We start from the raw sequence: 21,856 nt of genomic DNA on the forward strand, positions 1-21,856 counted from the left end.
ATGGCCTCCAGACCGAACAAGATCCGGCCGATTCGAAGGGTATGTCTCTCTGGAGCGCGTCCACGAGATTCGCCGCTCGTGGACAGCTGCCGTGCCTCGTGAACCCACCGAGAACTGGAAGCACCCGTTCTGACAGCCACAGCCGATTATGAGCAAGGAGAACAGCGAGTTCACTCCTTGTTGGGAAATCCTCAAAGGCGCCCTGACCGACATTCACAATAAGAATGCCACCCGGCTCTCGTTCGAGAACCTTTACCGAGCCTCGTACAAGATCGTTCTGAGGAAGAAAGGCGAGCTCCTCTACGACAGCGTCAAGGAATTCGAAGAGAAATGGTTCCGCGACCACGTCTTGCCGCAGATCGCCGGGCTCGTGTCGGGCAACCTGATCAGTATTGCGCTGCTCCAGACGCCGGGATCGAGCGCACACGAACGGCGCGAAACGGGCGAGCGGTTTCTGAGGGGGATTCGCAGTACCTGGGAGGACCATAATATGTCGATGAACATGGTGGCCGATATTCTCATGTACCTGGAGCGCACCTACGTCGCCGAGTCGAGACGGCCTTCGATATTCGCCGCGACGATCGGCTTGTTCAGGGACCACATTTTGCGGAATGATCTGGGCGGAGCGTCAGAACAACTGGACCGGCCTTTTGTGATCTTCGACATTCTCAATGCCGTTGTGCTCGATCTGATCAATATGGAGAGAGACGGCGACATCATCGATCGGAATCTCCTCCGGCAAATAACGTCCATGCTGGAGTCCCTCTACGAAACGGACGAGGAGATTGAGAATACAAAGCTTTATCTGACCGTTTTTGAGCCCCGCTTCCTCAGCGCGAGTCGGGACTTCTACAAGAACGAGTGCGAAAAACTCCTCCGCGAGGGCAATGCTAGCGCTTGGCTGCGTCACACCCAGCGCCGGCTCCGCGAGGAGCGGGATCGCTGCGAGACGACGCTTTCCATCCTCACGACGGACAAGATCGCGTCGGTCGTCGAACAAGAGCTGATAGTCGCCAAGCTGAACGACTTCCTCGCCATGGAGGGAAGCGGCATGAAGAGCATGATTGACAATGATCGTTATGAGGACCTCTCCATTCTCTATCAGCTCATCTCCAGGGTTGACAAGACAAAACAAGCACTCAGGACTATTCTTCAGAGCCGCGTCATGGAACTAGGTCTCGAGATCGAGCAGACCCTCAAGAACACAGACTTCTCGGCTTCGGCGGCAGCCGGTGCTGAGGCTGAGGATGGAGCCGAAGGCGGCGGGAAGACCAAAGCGCAACCCTTAAGTGCGGCAGCCCAGCAGACAGCAGCGGCGATAAAGTGGGTCGACGACGTTCTGCAGCTGAAGGACAAGTTCGACAATCTCTCAAAGACGTGCTTCAACGACGACCTTGTCCTGCAATCCGCCGTGACCAAGAGCTTCTCCGAATTCATCAACATGTTCAATAGGAGCTCGGAATTCGTGTCGCTCTTCATCGACGACAGCTTGAAGCGGGGCCTCAAGGGGAAATCGGACGAGGATGTGGAGATTGTGTTGCAAAAAGCCATTGTTCTTCTCAATTATCTCGCGGACAGAGACATGTTTGAGCGATATTATCAGAAACACCTTGCTCGCCGGTTGCTTCACAACAAGTCCGAGGTGCACATAGAGAAGGAGCTCGTTCGCAGGATGAGGGCCGAGCTGGGCAACCACTTCACGGCCAAGTTCGAGGGCATGTTCAAGGACATGGAACTGTCCAAGGACCTGTCGGAGAGTTACCGCGACCACGTCCGCGGCCTCGGCGATGCCGACACCAAGAACATCGACCTCGGCATTCACGTTCTCACGACCAACAACTGGCCGCCCGAGGTCATGGGCCGCAGCGCCTTGCTGCAGGAAGACGGCGGCAGAGCCGAGTGCATCTTCCCGCCCGCCATCAAGCGGTTGCAGGAGAGCTTTTTCAAGTACTATCTCAAGGACCGCAGCGGCCGAGTGCTCACCTGGGTCGCGTCAGCGGGCAGCGCGGACGTCAAATGCGTGTTCCCCAAGATCCCTGGTAAGGAGAGCGGCCCGCTCAGCAAGGAGCGCCGCTATGAGCTCAACGTGTCGACGTACGGCATGATCGTGCTCGAGCTCTTCAACGACCTCGCCGACGGCGAGAGCCTATCGTTTGAAGAGATCCAGGCCAAGACCAACATCCCCGCCCAAGACCTCATCCGCACGCTGGGCTCGCTCTCGATCCCGCCCAAGTCGAGGGTCCTGATCAAGGAGCCCATGTCCAAGAGCGTCAAGGCGACCGACAAGTTTGCCTTCAACGCCCAGTTTGTCAGCAAGACCATCAAAATCAAGGCTCCTGTGATCAGCAGCACGTCCAAGGTGGAGGACAACGAGGAGCGCAAGGAGACGGAGCGCAAGAACGACCAGACAAGGGCACACGTCGTGGATGCCGCGATTGTGCGCATCATGAAGTCGGTCTCCCATTCTTTTATCTTTTTTTTTCTTGCACAGAAGTTGAGGGCTAACCGGCGTGCTTTAACAGGCAACGAAAGGAGCTTTCGCATACCCAGCTCACGACAGAGGTCATTGGCCAGCTTGCCGGGCGGTTCAAGCCCGAGATTTCCATGATCAAGAAGCGGATCGAGGACTTGCTTGTGAGAGAGTATCTCGAGAGGATCGAGTCTGATACTCCAGCGTATCGGTATCTGGCATAAGTCTGTCTGGAGGTGGAATTGGAATCAGGCCTTCGAGTTTATGGTCTTGGCCTTGGCCTTGGCCTTGGTTTCAGAAAGAGATGGTTTGACGATATGACCTGTTAAGTTGTCATGTCATCAGGGCAAGAGTTTGGGATGATATAACGAGATACGATAGGTGCGTGGATGTGGGAATTCAGGCGCGCTACTTCTAGGGTCTGGGGAGTCGGAGTCAACGGGACATATCGGTGAGGATCGACGCGGCCGGTGCTCTTTATTCTGGGTTCCTTTACGGGTCGAGGTATCATCAACCTTATATGACGCGCCTGCGTCGAGAAGCATGTTATGTGGGCGACAAAGTCTCGTCGACATGCTGAGAAGTGCCTGGTCTCGGTGCGAGCACACACATTCTGATCTCGTTTACAAGGCGGTCCCGACGCAGAGCTAAGCTGAACCCTAACCCTTGTTTACTTGACCCTTGAGTGAGCCCCTGAGCCCCTGAGCCCCTGAACCCCTGAGCGAGCCCCCTGGGCATTGTTGCACGTTCAAAGGTTCCATGGTCGCCCAAGCTTTAGACAATTAATTCCTGACAGTGACTTTTTTTGTTGAATTTTGGATACCATCTGATCTCGACTTACTGCCGCGGTGTTGAATGGATCAGTTTCACGGAGTGAGCAAGGTCGCTGTAGGGTAGGCTTCTCTGTGCGTATATCTGGACTGCACATACATGTGAGAGATGTGGTCCTCGGTGCTTGTGCAGCGTCTCCCAGGCTCCGTGGCCAACCCGGTAGGATGCTTAGAATTAGCAGCAGCTCTAGGACGAATTGAGCATGTGCATTCCGAATCCTGAAATGTATCTGGGGGGTATCGAAGTAGGGCCGTGAGTCGGGGGGGGGGGGGGGGGGTTGGGTAGGTGATGCAAGCAATCGTGGTGTGCAGTTGCATGACGTTAAGTTGCATGTCTAAATGTACCTGCTGTGTATGCTTCTTCCGCATGCCAGTCCATCCCCTAAGGTTCCTGTAATATGCCTCTCGGATATTGCCACCATGCACTTTGCAAAGGGCCTACATGTTTCTCGCCATGGACATACGGCGTATGGGCATAGGATTGCCTTTTCCCTAGTAGAATTCTAGTAAAATTCCTGTGAAACACCAGAGCAGGGCTCGGTCCTGCAAAGCATGGAGACGGAGCCTCATGCTTCAGTCCGGATGCGTCCGGGACGAGGAGGCAATCGTCATCCACCGCCTCATCGCGACGTTCTCGCCGAGGCATTGGCGTCTTGTATACCTCGAGCATGGTGTCTAAGTCCCCCATTGCCCCCGTCCGATCTCGTACATATTGTTGCTTCCCGCACCCGGATCGGCCGCCCAGTCACTCGACATCAGCGACCATGGATGCCCTACACTTCCTCGCCATTGTTATCCTGGCCGACGCCGCCGGCAACTCCGTCGCCGACCTGGAGGCGGCGATGATCCTGGTCTCCCTCCGCCACGGCGGCGAGCGGGCCACGGCGAGTGGGAAGAGGAAGAGGCTTCCCTCCGCCGACGCCGCGGAGCCGGTGCGAAAGTCCCTGCGCCTGGCGTCTCGCAGTTCTGCCGCCCCCAATCTGTGGCCTCCGATCGAAGAGAGGCTAAGCAGAAGAAGAAGACGCTGCAAGAGCAGCGCACGGCACTCGGATGGTACGTGGATACAGACACGCAGCGTCGACCCCTCACAACGGCGCCTGATCTCTAGCACTTCCCTCTAAAAATCTCACGCCTTGTAGCATAGCATCACTTATTGACGTGCGTCTTAGGATGGTAACGGGCACTCCTCGCACCAACCCCTGGTATGTCCAGAAGAAAATATGAGCCGCTGGATTCAACTCATACTTGCCTTATTCCTCCCTGTTTCCATCCCCTCTCCCGCCCCCCCCCCCCCCCAAAAAAAAAACAAACATCAAAGAGTATACGCACTGATATATGGCTCACCGTAACCAGCGCCTGCTGCAACAGGCGCCTGGACATCCTCCACAGAAACCCGGAGGCGCCCAGGGAGGTGTCGGACCGGCTGCTCCCCTGCACCGACCGGCCCGACGCCGAGAGGAGGGGGGAGAAGGGGGGAAGAGGGAAGACGAGCGGGGGACCCAGGGCCGCCGGCGCGGTGCTGCCGTGCGCCCGCTGCAAGTACCTCCACAGCACTTGCTCCCCTGCGCTCCCGCACCCTGGCCCCGCCGCAGCGCCCGCCGCTCCCGCCTCGTCGTCGTCGTCATCGTCCGCTCCTCCCGCCGCAACGACCGGTTCCTCCTTCTCCTTCTCCTCCTGCTCCTCCTCCTCCCGCTCCTCCTCCTCCTCTTCTTCCGCCCCCAGCCCGTCGCAGACAAGCTCGCCCACGAGCACAGAAGGCGGCGAGGGGAAGGAGAAGAAAGCAGGGAAGCAGAAGGTAGGGGAGGAGACAAGGACATAGGGGAATACAAAAGGACAGGGGAAGACGGAACGGCGGGTGGGAAGAAGAAGAACCGCGGGGAGTCCGTGACAAAGTGCAAAGTCAGGGCAAGAATACTATGAAAGAGATATATACAGGAAGTTTAAAAAAGGGGGGGGGGGGACGGTTGATTGCCTATTGTCCTTTTTTTCAGTTAATTGGTGTCGGAGTTTACGGTTTGGCGATGGATAGATACCCTGGTATTCTTAGACTAAGCGAGTGTCATTAACATGACCTTTAGTTAAAACTTCATTTGACTCCGCCAACTGGGAATTTTTTCATCAAGCAGACGTGTTGTTGCCGAGAGATGGACTTCAAGAAGTGTTGTTGCCCTGAGGATTCCGAATCTGGTGTGTTCTTTAAGGCAATTGTCAACTCAAAAATAACACCACATAAACAAGCGTCAGTGGTTTAGTGGTAAAATCCATCGTTGCCATCGATGGGCCCCGCGTTCGATTCGCGGCTGACGCATTCGAGATTCGTTTGTTTTTGCCAGTTAACTTACCTTAAAAAAGGCAACATTTAAAGAGCTGGCTTTTCTTTTCTTTTTTTTTTCCATATATTTTGTTGCAGATCTTCAAGGCTATGGACTCATCCGATCTCTAAGGGTCAGCAACTCATCAACTTCTCATATCAGATCTGCTTGTGAGCAGCCTTCGAAGTTAAGACTTGAAGTATCCTTCGTAGTCCAGTATAAAAGGTATGATGGAAAATTTAGTTGCCCTGCCATGTTTAGTACCAAGTCTGGACTGATCTCATTCAAGGCAATTTCGTCGTTTAGAGTTGGAATAGTCCTAGCCATTCTTATCTGGGTCAGATGATTGCCATCGTTAACGTCCGTTCGTGATTGATGGAATGCTCGGCACAGCAGATAGGTACGGTACCCGGGAGGGAGGTCTTTCTTTTCGGCTTGTGATCTCCGTGAGTTGCAGATAAAATGCGGTGCTCATGGGGCGGCAAACTTTGATCAACGCCAATGTAGACGTTTGTGCATAACCGGAAATGGTATGGCATGACGGCCGCCGCTCCATACCCGTATCCGAGGCTGAGGTGCATAGCAGTGTTCGAAGCGAATGGATTTCAGTCCTCGGGCCGAGCACGAGAAGGAGGAGGGGTTGAAAGGTGCTGACGCTGTATACAGTGGCCGCCTGAAATTCTGGGCATGGACACTGCAAGCTCGATCTCAGGCTTGGGAAGGAACCGGCACGGCCTCTCAAAGCCAGGTTCGAGCTTAGGAAGTCTCCATCGACTGGATTATACTCGTACTCTGTACAGTACATACTCCATTGACTCCTTGCCCCGACGTCATTGAACACATGGTGAAGTCAAGGAGAGCGCGCCACATCTTGGGTTTCGTGCTGAAGAGGGATGGCAAGCCCGAGGAGAAACTCTCCTCTAGCGGCCATTGGGCTTTCTCAATTGCGTGGCATCGATCGCCCCAGCACGCAGGAGAGTTTGCCGTTCAGGTCGAAGTGCTCGGTTATCAGCCCGGCGAGATCAACATCAAACAGGAGCGTTCAGCCCTCCGTAGTCATTCGTCGTGTGAGTACCGTAATGTCGCCAGTTTCACCTGGCCAGTCCCCTTCCCCCAGTGGCAGCCCCCGTCAACGTTGTGCCTCCGAATCTGTTGTAAATCCTATGTATATACACTTCTGATTTCTTTCAACCCTTGAGACTTGGGCTGAACAGGGATCCCGAGACGGCTATCTCGAGGCATATCAGATTGAGAGCAAGGGTTAAAAAAAAAAAAGTCACGGGGCGGGATTGGCTGTTCCCTTTGCACCGGTGGCCACACACTTTCCTAAACGAGGTCTGAATAAACAGTGAATAGGAGCAGCCCTGCATCAGCAGTCCAGCGCTCAAATACCCAAACAGCCGCATCCGCATTCCCACCAGGACCCATCGGCCTTATCGCGGGGAGAAGGGCTCCCTTAAATCCAGGCAGGGACAGTTGCCAAGTCTGGGCCTAAATAAAGCCTTTGCCGGGAGCTCTCCGCAACTCCGATAGTTCTTGGTTCTCCAACCACACATGTTCTTTCTTGCGTTCTTGTTCAGCCAGAGATACTTTGAGGAACAGCGGGGTGACGGGGTGACGAGGTGACGGTGCGCCAGCTTTCTTCACCGCGGCACGATGTGGCAACAGACTAAACAAGTCAAGTTTGTGTCGGGCTGGTCTCGTGCCCCCGAGTCTATAGACCATCGAGACAATAAACTCGAACACCCCTTCCCGCCCTGAATAAGGCTTAATAAGGCTTTCGTTCCATGTCTATAAGAACACCATTCTGGTTCAGCATCGTATCATCATCCCCTGCCTGTTCCCTCTCCTCCTTCCTCCCTATCCAACCCCAGAACAAGTTGTTCAAATGATCTCCTGAAGGGGGCCATCTCCTCATCATCGTTCACCAGAAAACACACAGACATATCACTCACCCCACTCACAAGACGACTCTTATCTTCTCTCTCCGTACCAGGGTCCTAGGAGTCTTCCCACATCATGAAGTTCACCCTCCCCATCACCACCCTCCTCCTGGCCGTCGCCGTGTCAGTCGACGCGGCGGCGGTCGCCGCCGACCATGACAAGCGGTACTGCCTGGCCGAGGGCCAGGCCTGCGACACCGTCAAGCGCGCCGCCGAGGCCTTCGCCGACGCGGTCAGGGACAACGCCAACGCCAACGCCAACCTCCTCGCCGTGCGCGACGACGAGACGGAGGGCGAGACCGGCTGGATCGCCCGCCGCCAGCTGCACGAGCTCGCCATCGCCATCGCCGCTAGCCACGACGACCCGGCCGCCTTCTACCGCGCCCTCGGCTTCCACGGCAGCCCGACCGAGACCGAGACGCCGACCGAGAAGCGCGAGGCCGAGTCGCGGTGCACCAAGTTCCTGGGCCAGCCGTGCTGGAAGAAGAAGAAGAAACGCGAGAAGGAGGAGGAGGAGGAGAAGGAGGAGGAGGAGGAGGAGGAGGAGGAGGAGGAGGAGGAGAAGGAGGAGGAAGCCGGCGCCGACGGCGTCGTCGAGGGGCGCGACGCCAGCCCCTACTGCGTCCAGTCCGCGGGCCAGCCGTGCTGGAACAAGCGCGCCGATATGGGCCCCACGCCGGCGAAGCGGGCGCCGGAGCCCTGGTGCACCGGCTTCAACGGCCAGCCCTGCTGGAAGAAGGAGAAGCGCGACGCCGCGGCCGACCCGGAACCGTGGTGCAGCAAGTTCCTCGGCATGCCCTGCTGGAAGCGCGACGCCGAGGCAGACCCGGAACCGTGGTGCGTGCAGTTCCTCGGCATGCCCTGCTGGAAGCGGGGGGCCGACAACAACAGCAATAACAACAACAAGGAGGAGAAGCGCGAGGCGGCACCGGCGGCGGAGCCGGACCGGTTCTGCTCGCGGTTCACGGGCTCGTCGTGCTGGAAGCGCGACGGCGGCGCGGCGGCGGCGGAGGAGGTGAGGCGGTGCACGGGCGAGGGCCGGGCGTGCTGGCGGGCCAAGCGGGCGGCGGCGGCCGTCATCAACGCCATCGACGTGGGCAACTCGGTCAAGATGGCGCGCGACGCCGACCCGGCCTGGTGCAGGCACTTCCTCGGCGTGCCCTGCTGGAAGCGCGCCGCCTCCTGCAACGCCCCCGCCGGCGTCTGCACCAGGGCCACTCGTGACCTGCACGCCATGTACAACGCCGCCCGGTCCATTATCGAGTCCTGAGTAATCGAGTCCCGAGTATGTCGAGGGTACCCTTCTGTTCTTTTTTTTCTTTTTTTTTCCCTTTTTTTCCTTTTTCATTTTTCATTTTTCATTTTTTTTCTTTTTTCCTCTTTTCTTCCTGGGCGCCCGTGAGTACGGTGCACTGATATCCGTCTTGGGCGTAGTTGGTTTCTTTCGTTCTGTTCTTCTTTCCATAAGCTAGCTCTGCTTTCGGAGACGAGGGAAAAAAATATGGACAGCAACAAGAGTGGACATGACTCCCTTGTCAAGTGGTTTCGTCTTTGCCGGGTGCTTGATTGGGACATATGAATGGGAGGTCGCCATTCCGCACGTAACACCACACCACACCACACCACACCGTCTTCCTTTCTTCAAGTGGGCTTGCTCCCCACACACCAGGCCGTGTGGGCCTGTTTTGTTTTGATCATGGCGCTACGACCATAGTAGCTGCATTTGTATCTCCATCACTGGTCCAGGTCCAGGATGGAGAAATATACCAGAACGTGCGGGGGTGCTCTTAATATCTCTACATCTTCTTCGTTAGCTACTCAATTGGATTATTGCTCTGGTTCGAAGCCCACACCTGTGCCGTCTTGGCCATCTGGATTGCCTTCAGCTGAGAAGCCCTTATCGAGATGGGAGCGTACTGTTCTCTTGGCCCCTGACCCCTCAGATCCTTCGCCGTGTCTGACTTGCGAGAGAAAGAAGTTGATCCAATTCTCGTAAATCATCACTCACCCTTCGCCATGTGGTGACAGATAGTGAGGTTGAACTCGGCTACGGTTGGGCCCCGATACCCGAAATTATCACCACACTTTATAACCCCCTCCAAGCGGTTCCTCTCACATCAACAACCGCCAAGCACCCAACAAGAGGGCCGCAAATCCGGTACAGACTCCTATCAACCACTGCAGCGTCTGGAACTTGACCTGCTCCAGTTGCTGCCTGAGCGCGGCCGCCTCCTGCTCGATCTTGGTCTCGGTCTCCTTGATCTTGAGCTCCTGCGACACGGCCTCCTCGCGGATCCGGCCCTTCTCCAGGTTCAGATCCAGTCGTACGCTCGCCTGCGTGCGCCCGATCTCGTCTCGCAGCCGGCTGTTGAGCTTGGTGATGTCGTTGGTCAGCTTCTCGTGCGCCGCCCGCGTCGCGTTGGACTCGGTGCTGTCCGCCGAGAGCAGCTCGCTGCGCAGCTTGGCAAAGTCGACTTTCTGGGTGTAGGTCGTCTTGGCCGCTTCTTCGCGCGGGACCATGGTGCGCGTGAGATTCTGGATGCTGTATCCCCAACCAAGGAGGGTGTCAGTTGTGTGCCTTGGCGAGTGAGCGGAGCAGGGCGATAGGAAAAGGGGCCGACCGACCTCTCCTCGATGACGTCGTTTAGCACCTTCATCATGGCCACGGATTGTTCCTCGGTAAACCCTTCTTCTTGAAGGCGCTGCACAAAGCGGAGCGTGTCGAAGTGGTGGTCACGTCTGCGCGCGGCGGTCGCGTGGAATGACCGCCGGAGAGCCGGGTTACGGACGACGCAGCTCAGACTCCTCGTCGGTTGGCTGCCCGCATTATCCCGCATAATGCCATGTCTCCTCGTCGAATTGGGGCCGCCCGTATAGATGGATCTCCTGGGCGCTGCTTGTCCTCCGGCTCCATTGGTTGTGATTCTCGCTTGCTTCAAGGCGGCCGCAAAAGCCCCCTGCAGGCCTGTCGTTGCCGTCGTTGTCGTCGAGAGCGGACCGGTCCAGCTCAGGCGCGGTAGGAGGAAGCGCGGTACAGTTTGCGTAGCATTCATCTCTGAGATTGCTTTTGTATTTTGCTTCGTTTCAAAAGAAAAGTTTCTGAACGAGCGACAGAATAAAAAGGATTGAAAGCGAAAAAAAAAGGTAGTTCCGAGTTGAATGTCCCACCAGCCGAAACAACGTTCACGGGGGAGCAATGACGATGCGGCTCGGCTGCTTGCGGCTCGCTTGATTGGCGGCAACATGAGCCGAAGGCCGGAGAGACAAAGCATGCACCACATTCCTGCGTTGAGCACACGCCACAGCTGCGGCACCAGCCACATTCCCCACTCGTTCTCAAAAACACCAGAATTTTCGGCCTCTGCCAAGTCCTTCCTTTTTTTCTCTCCATGAACAACGCAAATCCCAACATTCTCGGAACTAGCTCTATACGATTTACGAGGTCCCCGGCTGCTTCACGTAGTCGGCTTGTGGCCCAGGACGCAGATCGTAGGTTTTCGAACAGAATGGAGACGGACGGAGCTTCTTGCTTCGGCGCTCGATCTTGGGTGCGGCTCTTCCCTTTCTTCGCCGTGGGAAGGGTCGCAATGATTGGACGTACATATATATATATATATGTATTTCTGAAATTGTTGTAGTCCTTTTCGTGCACTATTTGTTCCGTCTTGTATGTATGCCGCCTGCTGTACTGTCCATCTCTTCTGCCACCATTCGCTACCGTCTAGGCAAGGTTGGTGCTGGTGATGTCTCTGACTTTGGTGGCCGTTTACTCGTTCTGTGCGATGTCCTACGCCCCATCTCTCCTGGGAAGTTGGGGATATTCGCTGTTCCCTAGAGGAAAGAATAACTTGGCGTTCAGTCTGTTGGTTTCTTCATCGCTGTGGAGATGGTCAAATGCATTGTGGCCGGCAAAAACTTTCGTAAAACGATTATGACAGGGGAAGAACAAGAGACTCTATCTAGCACACATCTGCGAAATTATTGTCTGTGCATTGCATGTTAATTGAGCGCGACACTGCAGGAATACAGTTTTCTATCTTGAGCCGTCTACTTCCTCTCCTTCCCCTTCGACTTCTTTGTCTTCTCCTTTGGCTTTTCCTTGTTTTGCTCCCTGGCATCTGCGGACTTTTCCTTGGCCTCCTTTGCCTCGTCCTTTGTCTTGTCCTTGGCCTTGTCGCTGGCCTCCTGGTTTGCTGTTTCCTTGGACTCCGTCTCCTTGGGAGGTTTCTTCTCCTGCCCTTTTTTCAGCGCTCTGGGATCCAGACCACGTCTCCGCATGGCGTTCCGCTTAGCACGCTCAATGTAGTTTGCGTCTTCCTCATCGTCAAACCCGCCAAAGTCGTCCTTCTCCTTCTCGGCTTCTTCCACCCCAACAGGGGTCTTGTCGATGACCTCCTCCTCGCCAGCGGCCTTCGTCGCCGCGGCATCCTTATCCTTCTTGCCGTTGGCCAGGACTGCATTGGGCGGTGTAGGACCAATCTTCTTAAACTTGGCCACAAAGAACCCGTCGACGTTGTACAAGTGAGGGTAGAACCGGCGTGTAAGTTTGAGACTCGGGTGAAATGACTTGCCCATGTAGCTGGTGAAGCCCTCCTTGCCGAAGGGAAGACCGGTCTGGGGAGGTTGTCAGCAAGCTCTTCTTCCTCGCACACTGTGGTGACGGAATCCATGTACCTCGACGAGCCGGACATTAGGCCGACGGCTCAGTGCGTATGCAACGACCTGCTCGCTGTTGGATGGTTAACACCTCTGCCTTCCGAAGGTCATGTATCGTCGAACTTACTTCTCCTCAACTGCGACGCTACATGTAGAGTAAACGATGTAGCCACCCGTTTTGCTCGCATGGTTGGTTGAATCAATGGCCGCCAAAAGCAGCTGCTTCTGGGTGTGGGGGAGTTGAATGAAATCCTTCTCGTCCCTGTTGGTTTTGACTGAGGGGTCTTTGGAAATAACGCCAGTTCCTGTCCAAAGGGTCAGCATCGTAATCAAACGTCCGGGTTCATCGTACTAACCGGAGCAGGGTGCGTCCAACAGCACCCTGTCAAAGCCACCAATCACTCTGGGGAATTCACGGGCATCGTAATTGCAAACTATAACGTTCTATATGGATGAGATTAGCCGGAGATTTATCACAAGACAAGCTGAAAAACCTTACCCTAGCACCCAAGCGGTGGATGTTGCCAATTAGACCCTTGGCACGAGACTTGTTGGGATCATTTGCGAAGATGACACCGGTGTTCTTCATCAATGCTGCCATATGCGTCGTTTTACCACCAGGGGCTGCAGCCATCTATGTCGGAAAGGTCACATCAGCACACATAAACACTCCAAACGACAAACTGCATCAACCTACATCTAGGCAGCGCTCGTTCTCCTGAGGGCAGAGCGCCATGACTGGGAGGAATGAGGACGCGGCTTGAAGGATGTAATGACCAGCCAAATATTCAGGAGTGGCACCCAGCGGAACGCTTCATCTCGAGTCAACAACTGGAACGAAATCCGCGGATAGCAGTACTTACCTCGACTCAAACACTTGCAGGCCAACTTTGGACCACTTCCCGACTGGCTCCAGAGTAACACCACGATTGACTGCAGAGAGCAAGGTTAGATTGGGTGGTGCGAGGATGAGGGGCAGGACCACTAACTGAGAGCTTGGGCGAGATCGCGGCGATGCGTCCGCAAGGTGTTTGTTCGAATGACAACAGGACGAGCGGTCTAGTCTTGTTGTCAGCTGCGGAACTGAGAACTATCCGGTCTCCCGAACCTACCTCGTTGGCTTCAAAGAAAGCAAATGCCTCTCTTGGCGGGAAAAGATTCCTATGTCGTGTTAGCGGACGGTAACCGGTGCACATAATCTTCAGCCATCAGAGACAGCGGCTGGTGCCAGGTATGTCAAAACGTACATGAGCTTTTCTGCCAGAAATTCGTTGTAGCCATAATCTGTCGATCAATGGTTAGCTCGACAACCCCTGGAGCCAAAGAGTAATGTCTACGGAACATACAAGCACAGAAGTCTTTGAGTAGTTGGCTGGTATACTCGGCTCTGCTCCTCCCTTCTTCGGCCAAGTTCGAAAAATCCTCCAACACCCGGATCGTCTCTGTTATCCTGGTCCTCAGCATCTGAAGGTCAGGCGCCAAAAGACCCTGCTTCTTCGTCATTAGCTCATCCTCCTCATCATCGCCGAGGATTTTAGGTTTATCGCCGTCGATGTTGGTTTGCAGCGCTTGTTGGCGCAGTTCCGCTTCGTTCTCTTCGGCCTCCCTCGCAAGTTTCTCGTCCAACTTTCGCGAGAGACCCTCGATGTTGGCGGCTGTCAACTTTTCCTCCCGGTCCTTGTCGTCCTCATCCTCGTCGTCGGAAAATACAAACTTCTCCTTCTTGGTATTCCCTTCATCCGAGTCGTAGACTGATTCATCTTCGGACGCCATGAAATCATCACCGAGTGTCTTCTCATCCGGCTCAGACCCGCTAGACACTTCAAGATCAGAAGCGCCATACTCGTCACCCATCTCCTCGTCTGACTCGGGTTCAGGGATGGCTGCTTTCTTTGACTTCGCCTTTGCAGCTCTCACGCCATTTTCTGGCGCGCCCGGTGCCTTCTTGGTGCCATTGGCTTGTTTATCCGCAGTTTTGGATGTGACTTCATCCTTTGATGCCTCCTCGCGACGCTTCTTAGCAGGTTTATCCGACTTCGTAGATGTGCGACGCTTCTTGCTCGAGCGGTCTTCAGTTGGGACGTCGTCGACGGGGAGTCCCTTTTTCCGCTTCAAGTTGGCGAAATGTTCCTCTGACAAGGGCTCGGGAGGGCCCTGTTTCTTCATGCGGCGTCCAACACCCATATCGCCCAATTTTCCGGCAGGCTTCTGGCTTTCCTTTTTTTGTCGTAGATGTTTTGACGGCGGGACAGCAGCGTCGCAGCAGTTCCGCTCGAATCTTTGTGCCAATTTTCTTGCGGAATTCTTATCGATAAGATTGACGGGTTACGAAGGGAAAGCGGGGCCTCGGGTCTCGACTTCAAGCTAAACCAAATACAGCACCCCTGTCTGCTGACGCTCCCCTGCCTAGCCTGGCAGCGCCCTGGCAAGGAATGCTTCGCGTACTTCGTAGCTCCTGCCAGATCACTCACAAAAGTCCGGAAAGTTAGTACCCGCATCTAGGCATAATCTGGCGCTCCTACCACACAACAAGCAAGCGGGAACCCTCATTTTCCGCAAGTGCGCGTTGGGCAACCCTTCCCGCTTGCATCACGCCGATACAACGACCAGTTTCTATTCTTGCTTGCTTGATTCTCTTTTCCGATTGAGCGCCTCTGGGTTGCGGGTATCGCTAATAATTCCGGCTCCGCTCCTCGTTCGCCTGGTGTCCCGGTTAGCTCCACCGATTTCCACCCCCTTTCAAAGCGAACGTCACGGATCCAGCTTCCCCAACTTCCCATCTTCAACACAGCAACTTTTGACAAGTTGGCTGCTACTCTTCGTTAACTTCGCGCAGCCGAGCGCATCAAGCCCACCATGGCGCCGGCATTGCCAATTAAATTCCAAGAGCTGCTCCAGCTGAGCAGCCTAGGCGTCAACCAAACCGCCATTACCTTCAACACCTGTGTACGAATGCATCCCGATCCCGCAGCGAACATCGCATTGCGTCTGCTCGCCAAGCTTGCTAACCTCCGACCGCCTTGATAGACCCTAGAATCAGATTCCTTCATTTGTTTGCGAGACAAGAAGGACGAGGCGTCATCTCCCGAAGTCATCATCGTCGACCTCAAGAATGGCAACAACGTTATCCGTCGACCCATCAAGGCCGACAGCGCGATTATGCACTGGTCGCGTCAGGTTATTGCCCTGAAGGCCCAGTTGCGAACACTGCAGATCTTCGACCTGGAGCAGAAGCAGAAGCTAAAATCGACGACCATGAGCGAAGACGTCGTCTTCTGGAAGTGGACCAACGAGAGGACTCTGGGCTTGGTGACGGACACCGCGATCTACCACTGGGACGTTTTCGATCCCACTCAGGCGACTCCTGTCAAGGTGTTCGATCGCAATGCCAACCTTCAGGTAAGTGTCATGCTGCTCTCGACGTGGAACTGGCGAGATCTGACGATTTGCAGAGCAACCAGATCATCAATTACCGGACGAGCGCCGATGGAAAGTGGATGGTCGTGGTCGGCATCTCGCAGCAGCAAGGGCGCGTCGTCGGCGCCATGCAGTTGTATTCGAAAGATCGCGGTATCAGCCAAGCGATCGAGGGCCATGCTGCCGCCTTTGGCACAATCCGATTAGAGGGTGCACCTGAGGATACCAAGCTCTTCACCTTCGCCGTCCGGACTGCCGTTGGCGCGAAGTTGCACATCGTCGAAGTCGACCATCCAGAGACGAACCCGGTGTTCCCAAAGAAGGCTGTCGACGTTTTCTTCCCGCCGGAAGCTGCCAGTGACTTCCCCGTCGCTCTCCAAGTTTCGCAGAAATACGGCATCATTTACCTCATTACCAAGTACGGGTTCATTCACCTCTACGACCTCGAGACCGGGACGTGTATCTTCATGAATCGCATCTCGGGCGAGACCATCTTCACAGCCTGCGGTGACAAGGAGTCGAGTGGCGTTCTCGGCATCAACCGGAAGGGTCAGGTTCTCTTCGTTAGCGCTGACGAGAACACGATTGTCCCGTACGTTCTTGAGAGCCACGGCACCGACCTGGCACTCAAGCTTGCATCGCGTGCCGGTCTCCCGGGTGCGGACAACCTGTACCAGCAGCGCTTTGAGCAGCTCTTTGCCAACGGCAATTACCAAGAAGCCGCCAAGGTCGCGGCCAACTCTCCGCGTGGCTTCCTGCGGACGCCGCAAACCATAGAGCGGTTTAAGCGGCTCCCCCAACAACCGGGTCAGATGTCGTACATCCTTCAATACTTTGGTATGCTCCTCGACAAGGGTTCACTTAACCAGCACGAAACGATCGAGCTGGCGCAACCCGTACTGGCTCAGAATCGGAAGCAACTGCTACAGAAGTGGCTCGGTGAGAACAAGCTCGAGTGCTCTGAGCAGCTCGGTGACATGGTTCGCCCTCACGACATGACCATGGCCCTGGCTATCTACCTGAAAGCAAACGTGCCGCACAAAGTCGTTGCTGGGTTCGCTGAGACCGGCCAGTTCGAGAAGATCCTCCCCTACTGCGCCCAGGTTGGCTACCAACCCGACTTTGTCCAGCTCCTTCAGCACATTGTCCGCGTCAACCCGGAGAAGGGTGCTGAATTTGCTACGTCGCTGGCCAACCATGAAGGAGGGTCCCTGGTCGATCTCGAGCGGGTGGTGGACATCTTCCAGTCCCAAGGCATGGTGCAGCAAGCCACGGCATTCCTCCTTGATGCGCTTAAGGACAATAGGCCCGACCAAGGCCATCTTCAAACCCGCCTTCTCGAGATGAACTTGATCAATGCGCCCCAAGTCGCGGATGCTATTCTTGGGAACGACATGTTCTCCCACTTTGACAAGGCCCGCATTGCCTCTCTGTGCGAGCAAGCCGGCCTCCTGCAAAGAGCGCTTGATCTATACGAAGACCCAGCCGCCGTCAAGCGCGTCATCGTCAACATCCCCGGCATGCCCAACTTCAGCCCTGACTGGCTGATCGAATACTTTGGCCGGCTCTCGGTCGAGCAGTCCATTGAATGCCTCGATGCGATGATGAAGCACAACATTCGGCAAAACCTTCAATCCGTGGTTCAAATCGCCACCAAATATGCAGAGCTTCTCGGTGCCCAGCGGTTGATTGATCTGTTCGAGAAGTACAAGACCGCCGAAGGCCTCTACTACTTCCTCGGCAGCATCGTCAACGTCAGCGAGGACCCTGAAGTCGTCTTCAAATACATTGAGGCTGCCACGAAAATGGGTCAAATCCGCGAGGTCGAGCGCATCTGCCGTGACAACAGTGTCTACAACCCGGAGAAGGTGAAGAACTTCCTCAAAGAAGCCAGGCTTCCCGAGATGCTCCCCTTGATGGTCGTCTGCGACCGCTTCAACTTCGTTCACGACCTGGTCCTTTACCTGTACCAGCACCAACAGTTCAAGTCCATCGAAGTCTATGTTCAACAGGTCAACCCTTCCAGGACGCCTGGTGTGATTGGCGGCTTGTTGGACGTTGATTGCGACGAGAGCATCATCAAGAACCTCCTTGCCACGGTCAACCCGGCCTTGATTCCCATTGACGAGTTGGTGCACCAAGTCGAGACACGTAATCGCCTCAAATTGCTTCTTCCCTTCCTTGAGGCTACCCTGGCTGCTGGTAACCAACAACAAGCCGTCTACAATGCGCTGGCGAAGATTTATATCGACACCAATAACAACCCGGAGAGGTTCTTGAAGGAGAACGACCAATATGACACGCTCACTGTTGGCAAGTACTGCGAGAAGCGGGACCCCAACCTTGCCTACATTGCCTACCGCAAGGGCCAGAACGACCTCGAGCTCGTCAATATCACCAACGAAAACTCCATGTACAAGGCCCAGGCAAGGTATCTGCTTGAGCGTGCCGACAGGGAGCTCTGGATGTTCGTTCTGAGTGAGAACAATATCCACCGCCGCTCAGTGGTTGATCAGGTCATCTCCACCGCCGTTCCGGAGTCCACAGATCCCGCCAAGGTTTCTGAGGCCGTGGCCTGCTTCTTGAATGCCGATCTCCCTGCCGAGCTTATTGAGCTCCTGGAGAAGATTGTTCTGGAGCCGTCGCCGTTCAGCGACAACCAGAACCTCCAGAACCTGCTCATCTTCACGGCCGCCAAGGCTGACAAGGCGCGCGTTATGGACTACATCCACCGGCTCGACAACTTCTCTCCCGATGAGATCGCCAATGTTTGTATCGAGGTTGGGCTGTACGAGGAAGCATTCGAGGTCTACAAGAAAATCGACAACAAGGAGGCCGCGGTTAACGTTCTTGTCGAGCACGTCGTCAGCATCGACCGCGCACAAGCGTATGCCGAGGAGGTCGACATTCCACAAGTCTGGAGCAAGGTGGCCAAGGCTCAGCTTGACGGCCTTCGAGTCAGCGACTCGATCGAGTCGTACATCAAGGCCGAGGATCCCAAGAACTATGAAGAGGTTATCGAGATCGCGGTCGCAGCCGGCAAGAACGAGGAGCTCATCAAGTTCCTCCGCATGGCTCGCAAGACGCTTCGCGAGCCGGTCATTGATACTGCCTTGGCTTTCTGCTATGCGCGGCTCGACCAGCTTGCGGACCTTGAGGACTTCCTGCGGGCCACCAACGTGGCTAATGTTGAAGAGTCCGGAGACAAAGCCTACGCGGAGGGACTTTTCGAAGCGGCCAAGATCTTCTACACTAGCATCTCCAATTGGGCCAAGCTCGCCACCACTCTCGTTCACCTCGAGGACTACCAAGCTGCTGTGGACTGTGCCCGCAAGGCCAACAACATCAAGGTCTGGAAGGAGGTTCACGAGGCTTGCGTGGGCAAGAAGGAGTTCCGCCTTGCGCTGATCTGCGGTCTCAACCTTATCGTGGATGCTGAACAACTGCAAGCGCTCGTCAAGCAGTACGAGCGGAATGGCTACTTCGACGAGCTCATCAACCTCCTTGAGCAAGGCCTTGGTCTCGAACGCGCGCACATGGGCATGTTCACCGAGCTCGGTATTGCCCTGTCCAAGTACCACCCCGAGCGGTTGATGGAGCACCTCAAGCTCTTCTGGAGCAGGGTGAACCTGCCAAAGTTGATCCGTGCTTGCGAGGAAGCCAACTTGTGGCCCGAACTGGTCTTTTGCTACTATCACTACGACGAGTTTGACAATGCTGCGCTCGCGGTTATGGAACGGCCCGAAAACTCGTGGGAGCACCAGCAGTTCAAGGAGATCATCGTCAAGGTTGCCAACCTTGAGATCTATTACAAGGCCATCAACTTCTACCTTGAGCAACATCCCTCGCTGCTCACCGATCTTCTGCAAGCCCTGACACCCCGGATCGACGTGAACAGGGTAGTCCGCATGTTCCAAAAGTCGGACAACCTGCCGCTGATCAAGCCGTTCCTGCTGAACGTTCAGTCGCAGAATAAGCGCACTGTGAACGACGCCATCAACGACCTGCTCATCGAGGAAGAAGACTACAAGACGCTCCGGGACTCGGTGGAGAATTATGACAATTACGATGCCGTCGATCTCGCTGGCCGCCTCGAGAAGCATGATTTGGTGTTCTTCCGCCAGATCGCTGCCAACATCTACCGCAAGAACAAGCGGTGGGAGAAGTCGATCAACCTGTCCAAGCAAGACAAGCTCTGGAAGGATGCTATCGAGACTGCAGCCATTTCGGGCAAGCCGGATATTGTTGAGGAGCTCCTGCGATACGTAAGTCACATCTTGTCACTCATTGCTGATCTTTTTTCCTTACTGATCTTGGTTTTAGTTTGTGGATGTCGGCAACCGCGAGTGCTACGTTGGCATGCTGTATGCCTGCTACGACTTGATCCGGCCTGACGTGGTGCTCGAGTTGTCGTGGCGTAATGGCCTCCACGACTTCAGCTTCCCCTACTTCATCAATATGCTGTCCATCCAAACCAAGGAAATTGCTGCGCTCAAGGCGGACAACGAGGCCCGCAAGGCCCGGGAAAAGGAGCAGGAGAAGGCCGAGGACAACACGCCCATTCTTGGCGTCAACCGCCTCATGATTACTGCGGGTCCGGCCGGCGGTGCACCCCCTGCTTCGCCTATGCCGTACAATCAAACCAATGGCTTCGCACCCCAGCCAACCGGCTACGGCTTTTAGAAAGTAGTTCCGGTGGTGCCTGAGCGCCCCTACCGTTCCGATCCGAGCCCAGGATTGCTGGTCTAGCAGTTTAAGGTTCCTGCTGAGCCGAAGCAGCCGGTCAAGGCGGTAGAACTTGATCCGGTGCCGTGACTGTTTTTTTTCTTTGGTAATAAAAAGGCAGAGGCGGTATGGGTGGGTTTTGCGGGTGCTCTGGGGATGCTGCTGCTCAGTGCAACAGCGAGGGGAAATATTCCCTGCGCTAGTACAACATGTGTATGATAACTTGGTTTGCCGCTTCCTATTCGACTTTTAGTTCGGTCTATACTCTCCTGGTCTTCTCTGCTGTGGTGCGCTTACGTGAGTAGCATTCCGGAGGGTCCAAAGCCCACTCTTGAGCTTCATCCTGAGATCCCCAACCGGTCACGACAACCATGATAACGAGGCAGAGAGCTATTACTGACAGGATGTGCTTACATTGGAAGGTGTCCCAACGCTGCTCGCTTACAAGCAAGTAAAAGTGCCTCCGGCAAGCTTGCTGCCTTCGCCGGCAGTCAGATCGAGATGACACATCGTAAACAACGGACACCTGTAAGTTAGGGTATCAGAACTGAAGAACAATGTATTAAAGGAAATAAAAGCCAGTAATTACATATAATACACATCAGAAATCTCGAGTAGGGTCCGGGGTGTATTTTTATTCACCACCTAAGGTTCTCTACCTACCTACCTAGGTAATATGGTCTTTAAAGCCGTTTCACTCATTGTTTCGTCCCGTCAACCGCATTTCGTGGGCTCACTCAGCAAACATGCCCCACGTAGATATCTGTGGCGAGCGACTTTGCGACTTTGCGCTTAGTTACCACAAGCAGCAGCATCTCAGCAGCCAATCTGTGCGAGAGTCCCCTCCAAAACGGGCAAGAGGTTATGTATCAACCTTTCCAGATTCAAACTCACCTGCCCTCTCTCTGCAGTTCTCCATTCCCCCCTCCGACTTCGTTCATAATGCTAATCAAGAACACCGCATTATCGAGCTCTGAGGACCGTTAGGTGATATTCTTGCACGGGCGCTACCAAGTATGTATGTATGTATGTATGTACATACTCGCTCTGCTCGTCCTCCATCCAGCAGTGCCAGGTTTGGATCACCAGACCCTAACCCTGAAAATTCGTACTTTTCAGGATCTGCGGATAATTACAGCGTAATCGTATCAAGGCGGGCAAGTCATTTGCGAGCGGCATTGAAGAACGATATTCGAGTCCATCTCCTTCTGTTATACAATGAGTGTCGAAGTTGAAATGTGCAGTTGATCGATGATGCATCCAAAACCCCCCCGTTGGCCAGGTGCTTTGGGTGCACTTGTTGGCCCGCCACCGTCGCCCTGAAACGGCAACCCGCGCCGCCCGCACATCGGGCCCTTCCTTCTTCTTCAAGGCCCGGACCAACACATCGTTTCCAAATCTCGAACAACGGCGCGCTCTTGCTAGTGGCCGAGATCTCGACATTAGATCCATACATTTTTAACACTTTTGGCACCTGGATGAAGCAGCCGTTCGATTCTACCA

General features: G+C 55.0%; 6 protein-coding genes and 1 non-coding gene across 7 annotated transcripts; 5 read left to right on the forward strand and 2 right to left on the reverse strand.

Moving 5' to 3' along the window:
* The first annotated feature begins 51 nt into the window (after positions 1-51).
* Positions 52-2,753, forward strand: MYCTH_2295637 (uncharacterized protein). The gene is made up of 2 exons (XM_003659010.1): positions 52-2,451; positions 2,523-2,753. The coding sequence occupies exons 1-2, from the start codon at positions 149-151 to the stop codon at positions 2,692-2,694; spliced, it is 2,475 nt and encodes an 824-aa protein (XP_003659058.1). The 5' UTR covers positions 52-148; the 3' UTR covers positions 2,695-2,753.
* A 1,311-nt stretch (positions 2,754-4,064) lies between these two features.
* On the forward strand, positions 4,065-6,770 carry MYCTH_2122687 (uncharacterized protein; the record flags this gene model as incomplete). Its single annotated transcript, XM_003659011.1, has 8 exons — positions 4,065-4,232; positions 4,265-4,353; positions 4,470-4,502; positions 4,654-5,095; positions 6,120-6,187; positions 6,279-6,360; positions 6,463-6,679; positions 6,736-6,770. The coding sequence occupies 8 exons, from the start codon at positions 4,065-4,067 to the stop codon at positions 6,768-6,770; spliced, it is 1,134 nt and encodes a 377-aa protein (XP_003659059.1).
* On the forward strand, positions 5,538-5,608 carry MYCTH_t5. The gene has a single exon. It is a non-coding gene; the product is annotated as a tRNA-Gly (tRNA).
* Positions 6,771-8,321: 1,551 nt separating the features above from the next.
* On the forward strand, positions 8,322-8,720 carry MYCTH_2020707 (uncharacterized protein; the record flags this gene model as incomplete). Its single annotated transcript, XM_003659012.1, has 1 exon — positions 8,322-8,720. A coding segment is annotated over one exon (399 nt), but the record flags the coding sequence as incomplete, so codon positions are not given.
* A 947-nt stretch (positions 8,721-9,667) lies between these two features.
* MYCTH_2114710 (uncharacterized protein) lies at positions 9,668-10,608 on the reverse strand (the record flags this gene model as incomplete). The annotated part of the gene is made up of 2 exons (XM_003659013.1): positions 9,668-10,097; positions 10,181-10,608. 2 exons carry the CDS (start codon positions 10,606-10,608, stop codon positions 9,668-9,670), a joined length of 858 nt encoding a protein of 285 aa, XP_003659061.1.
* A 938-nt stretch (positions 10,609-11,546) lies between these two features.
* MYCTH_2295642 (uncharacterized protein) lies at positions 11,547-14,459 on the reverse strand. Its single transcript, XM_003659014.1, has 11 exons — positions 13,558-14,459; positions 13,459-13,495; positions 13,324-13,372; positions 13,201-13,270; positions 13,075-13,144; positions 12,909-13,023; positions 12,711-12,845; positions 12,568-12,655; positions 12,339-12,516; positions 12,230-12,284; positions 11,547-12,169 (listed from the first exon to the last, which is right to left on the reverse strand). The coding sequence occupies exons 1-11, from the start codon at positions 14,393-14,395 to the stop codon at positions 11,603-11,605; spliced, it is 2,202 nt and encodes a 733-aa protein (XP_003659062.1). The 5' UTR covers positions 14,396-14,459; the 3' UTR covers positions 11,547-11,602.
* A 393-nt stretch (positions 14,460-14,852) lies between these two features.
* On the forward strand, positions 14,853-20,828 carry MYCTH_2295647 (uncharacterized protein). The gene is made up of 5 exons (XM_003659015.1): positions 14,853-14,923; positions 15,048-15,157; positions 15,239-15,610; positions 15,664-19,893; positions 19,952-20,828. The coding sequence occupies exons 2-5, from the start codon at positions 15,068-15,070 to the stop codon at positions 20,309-20,311; spliced, it is 5,052 nt and encodes a 1,683-aa protein (XP_003659063.1). The 5' UTR covers positions 14,853-14,923; positions 15,048-15,067; the 3' UTR covers positions 20,312-20,828.
* The last annotated feature ends 1,028 nt before the right edge of the window (positions 20,829-21,856 follow it).

This window comes from Thermothelomyces thermophilus, chromosome 1, assembly GCF_000226095.1.
Source record: "Thermothelomyces thermophilus ATCC 42464 chromosome 1, complete sequence".
Classification (NCBI taxonomy): Eukaryota; Fungi; Ascomycota; class Sordariomycetes; order Sordariales; family Chaetomiaceae; genus Thermothelomyces; species Thermothelomyces thermophilus.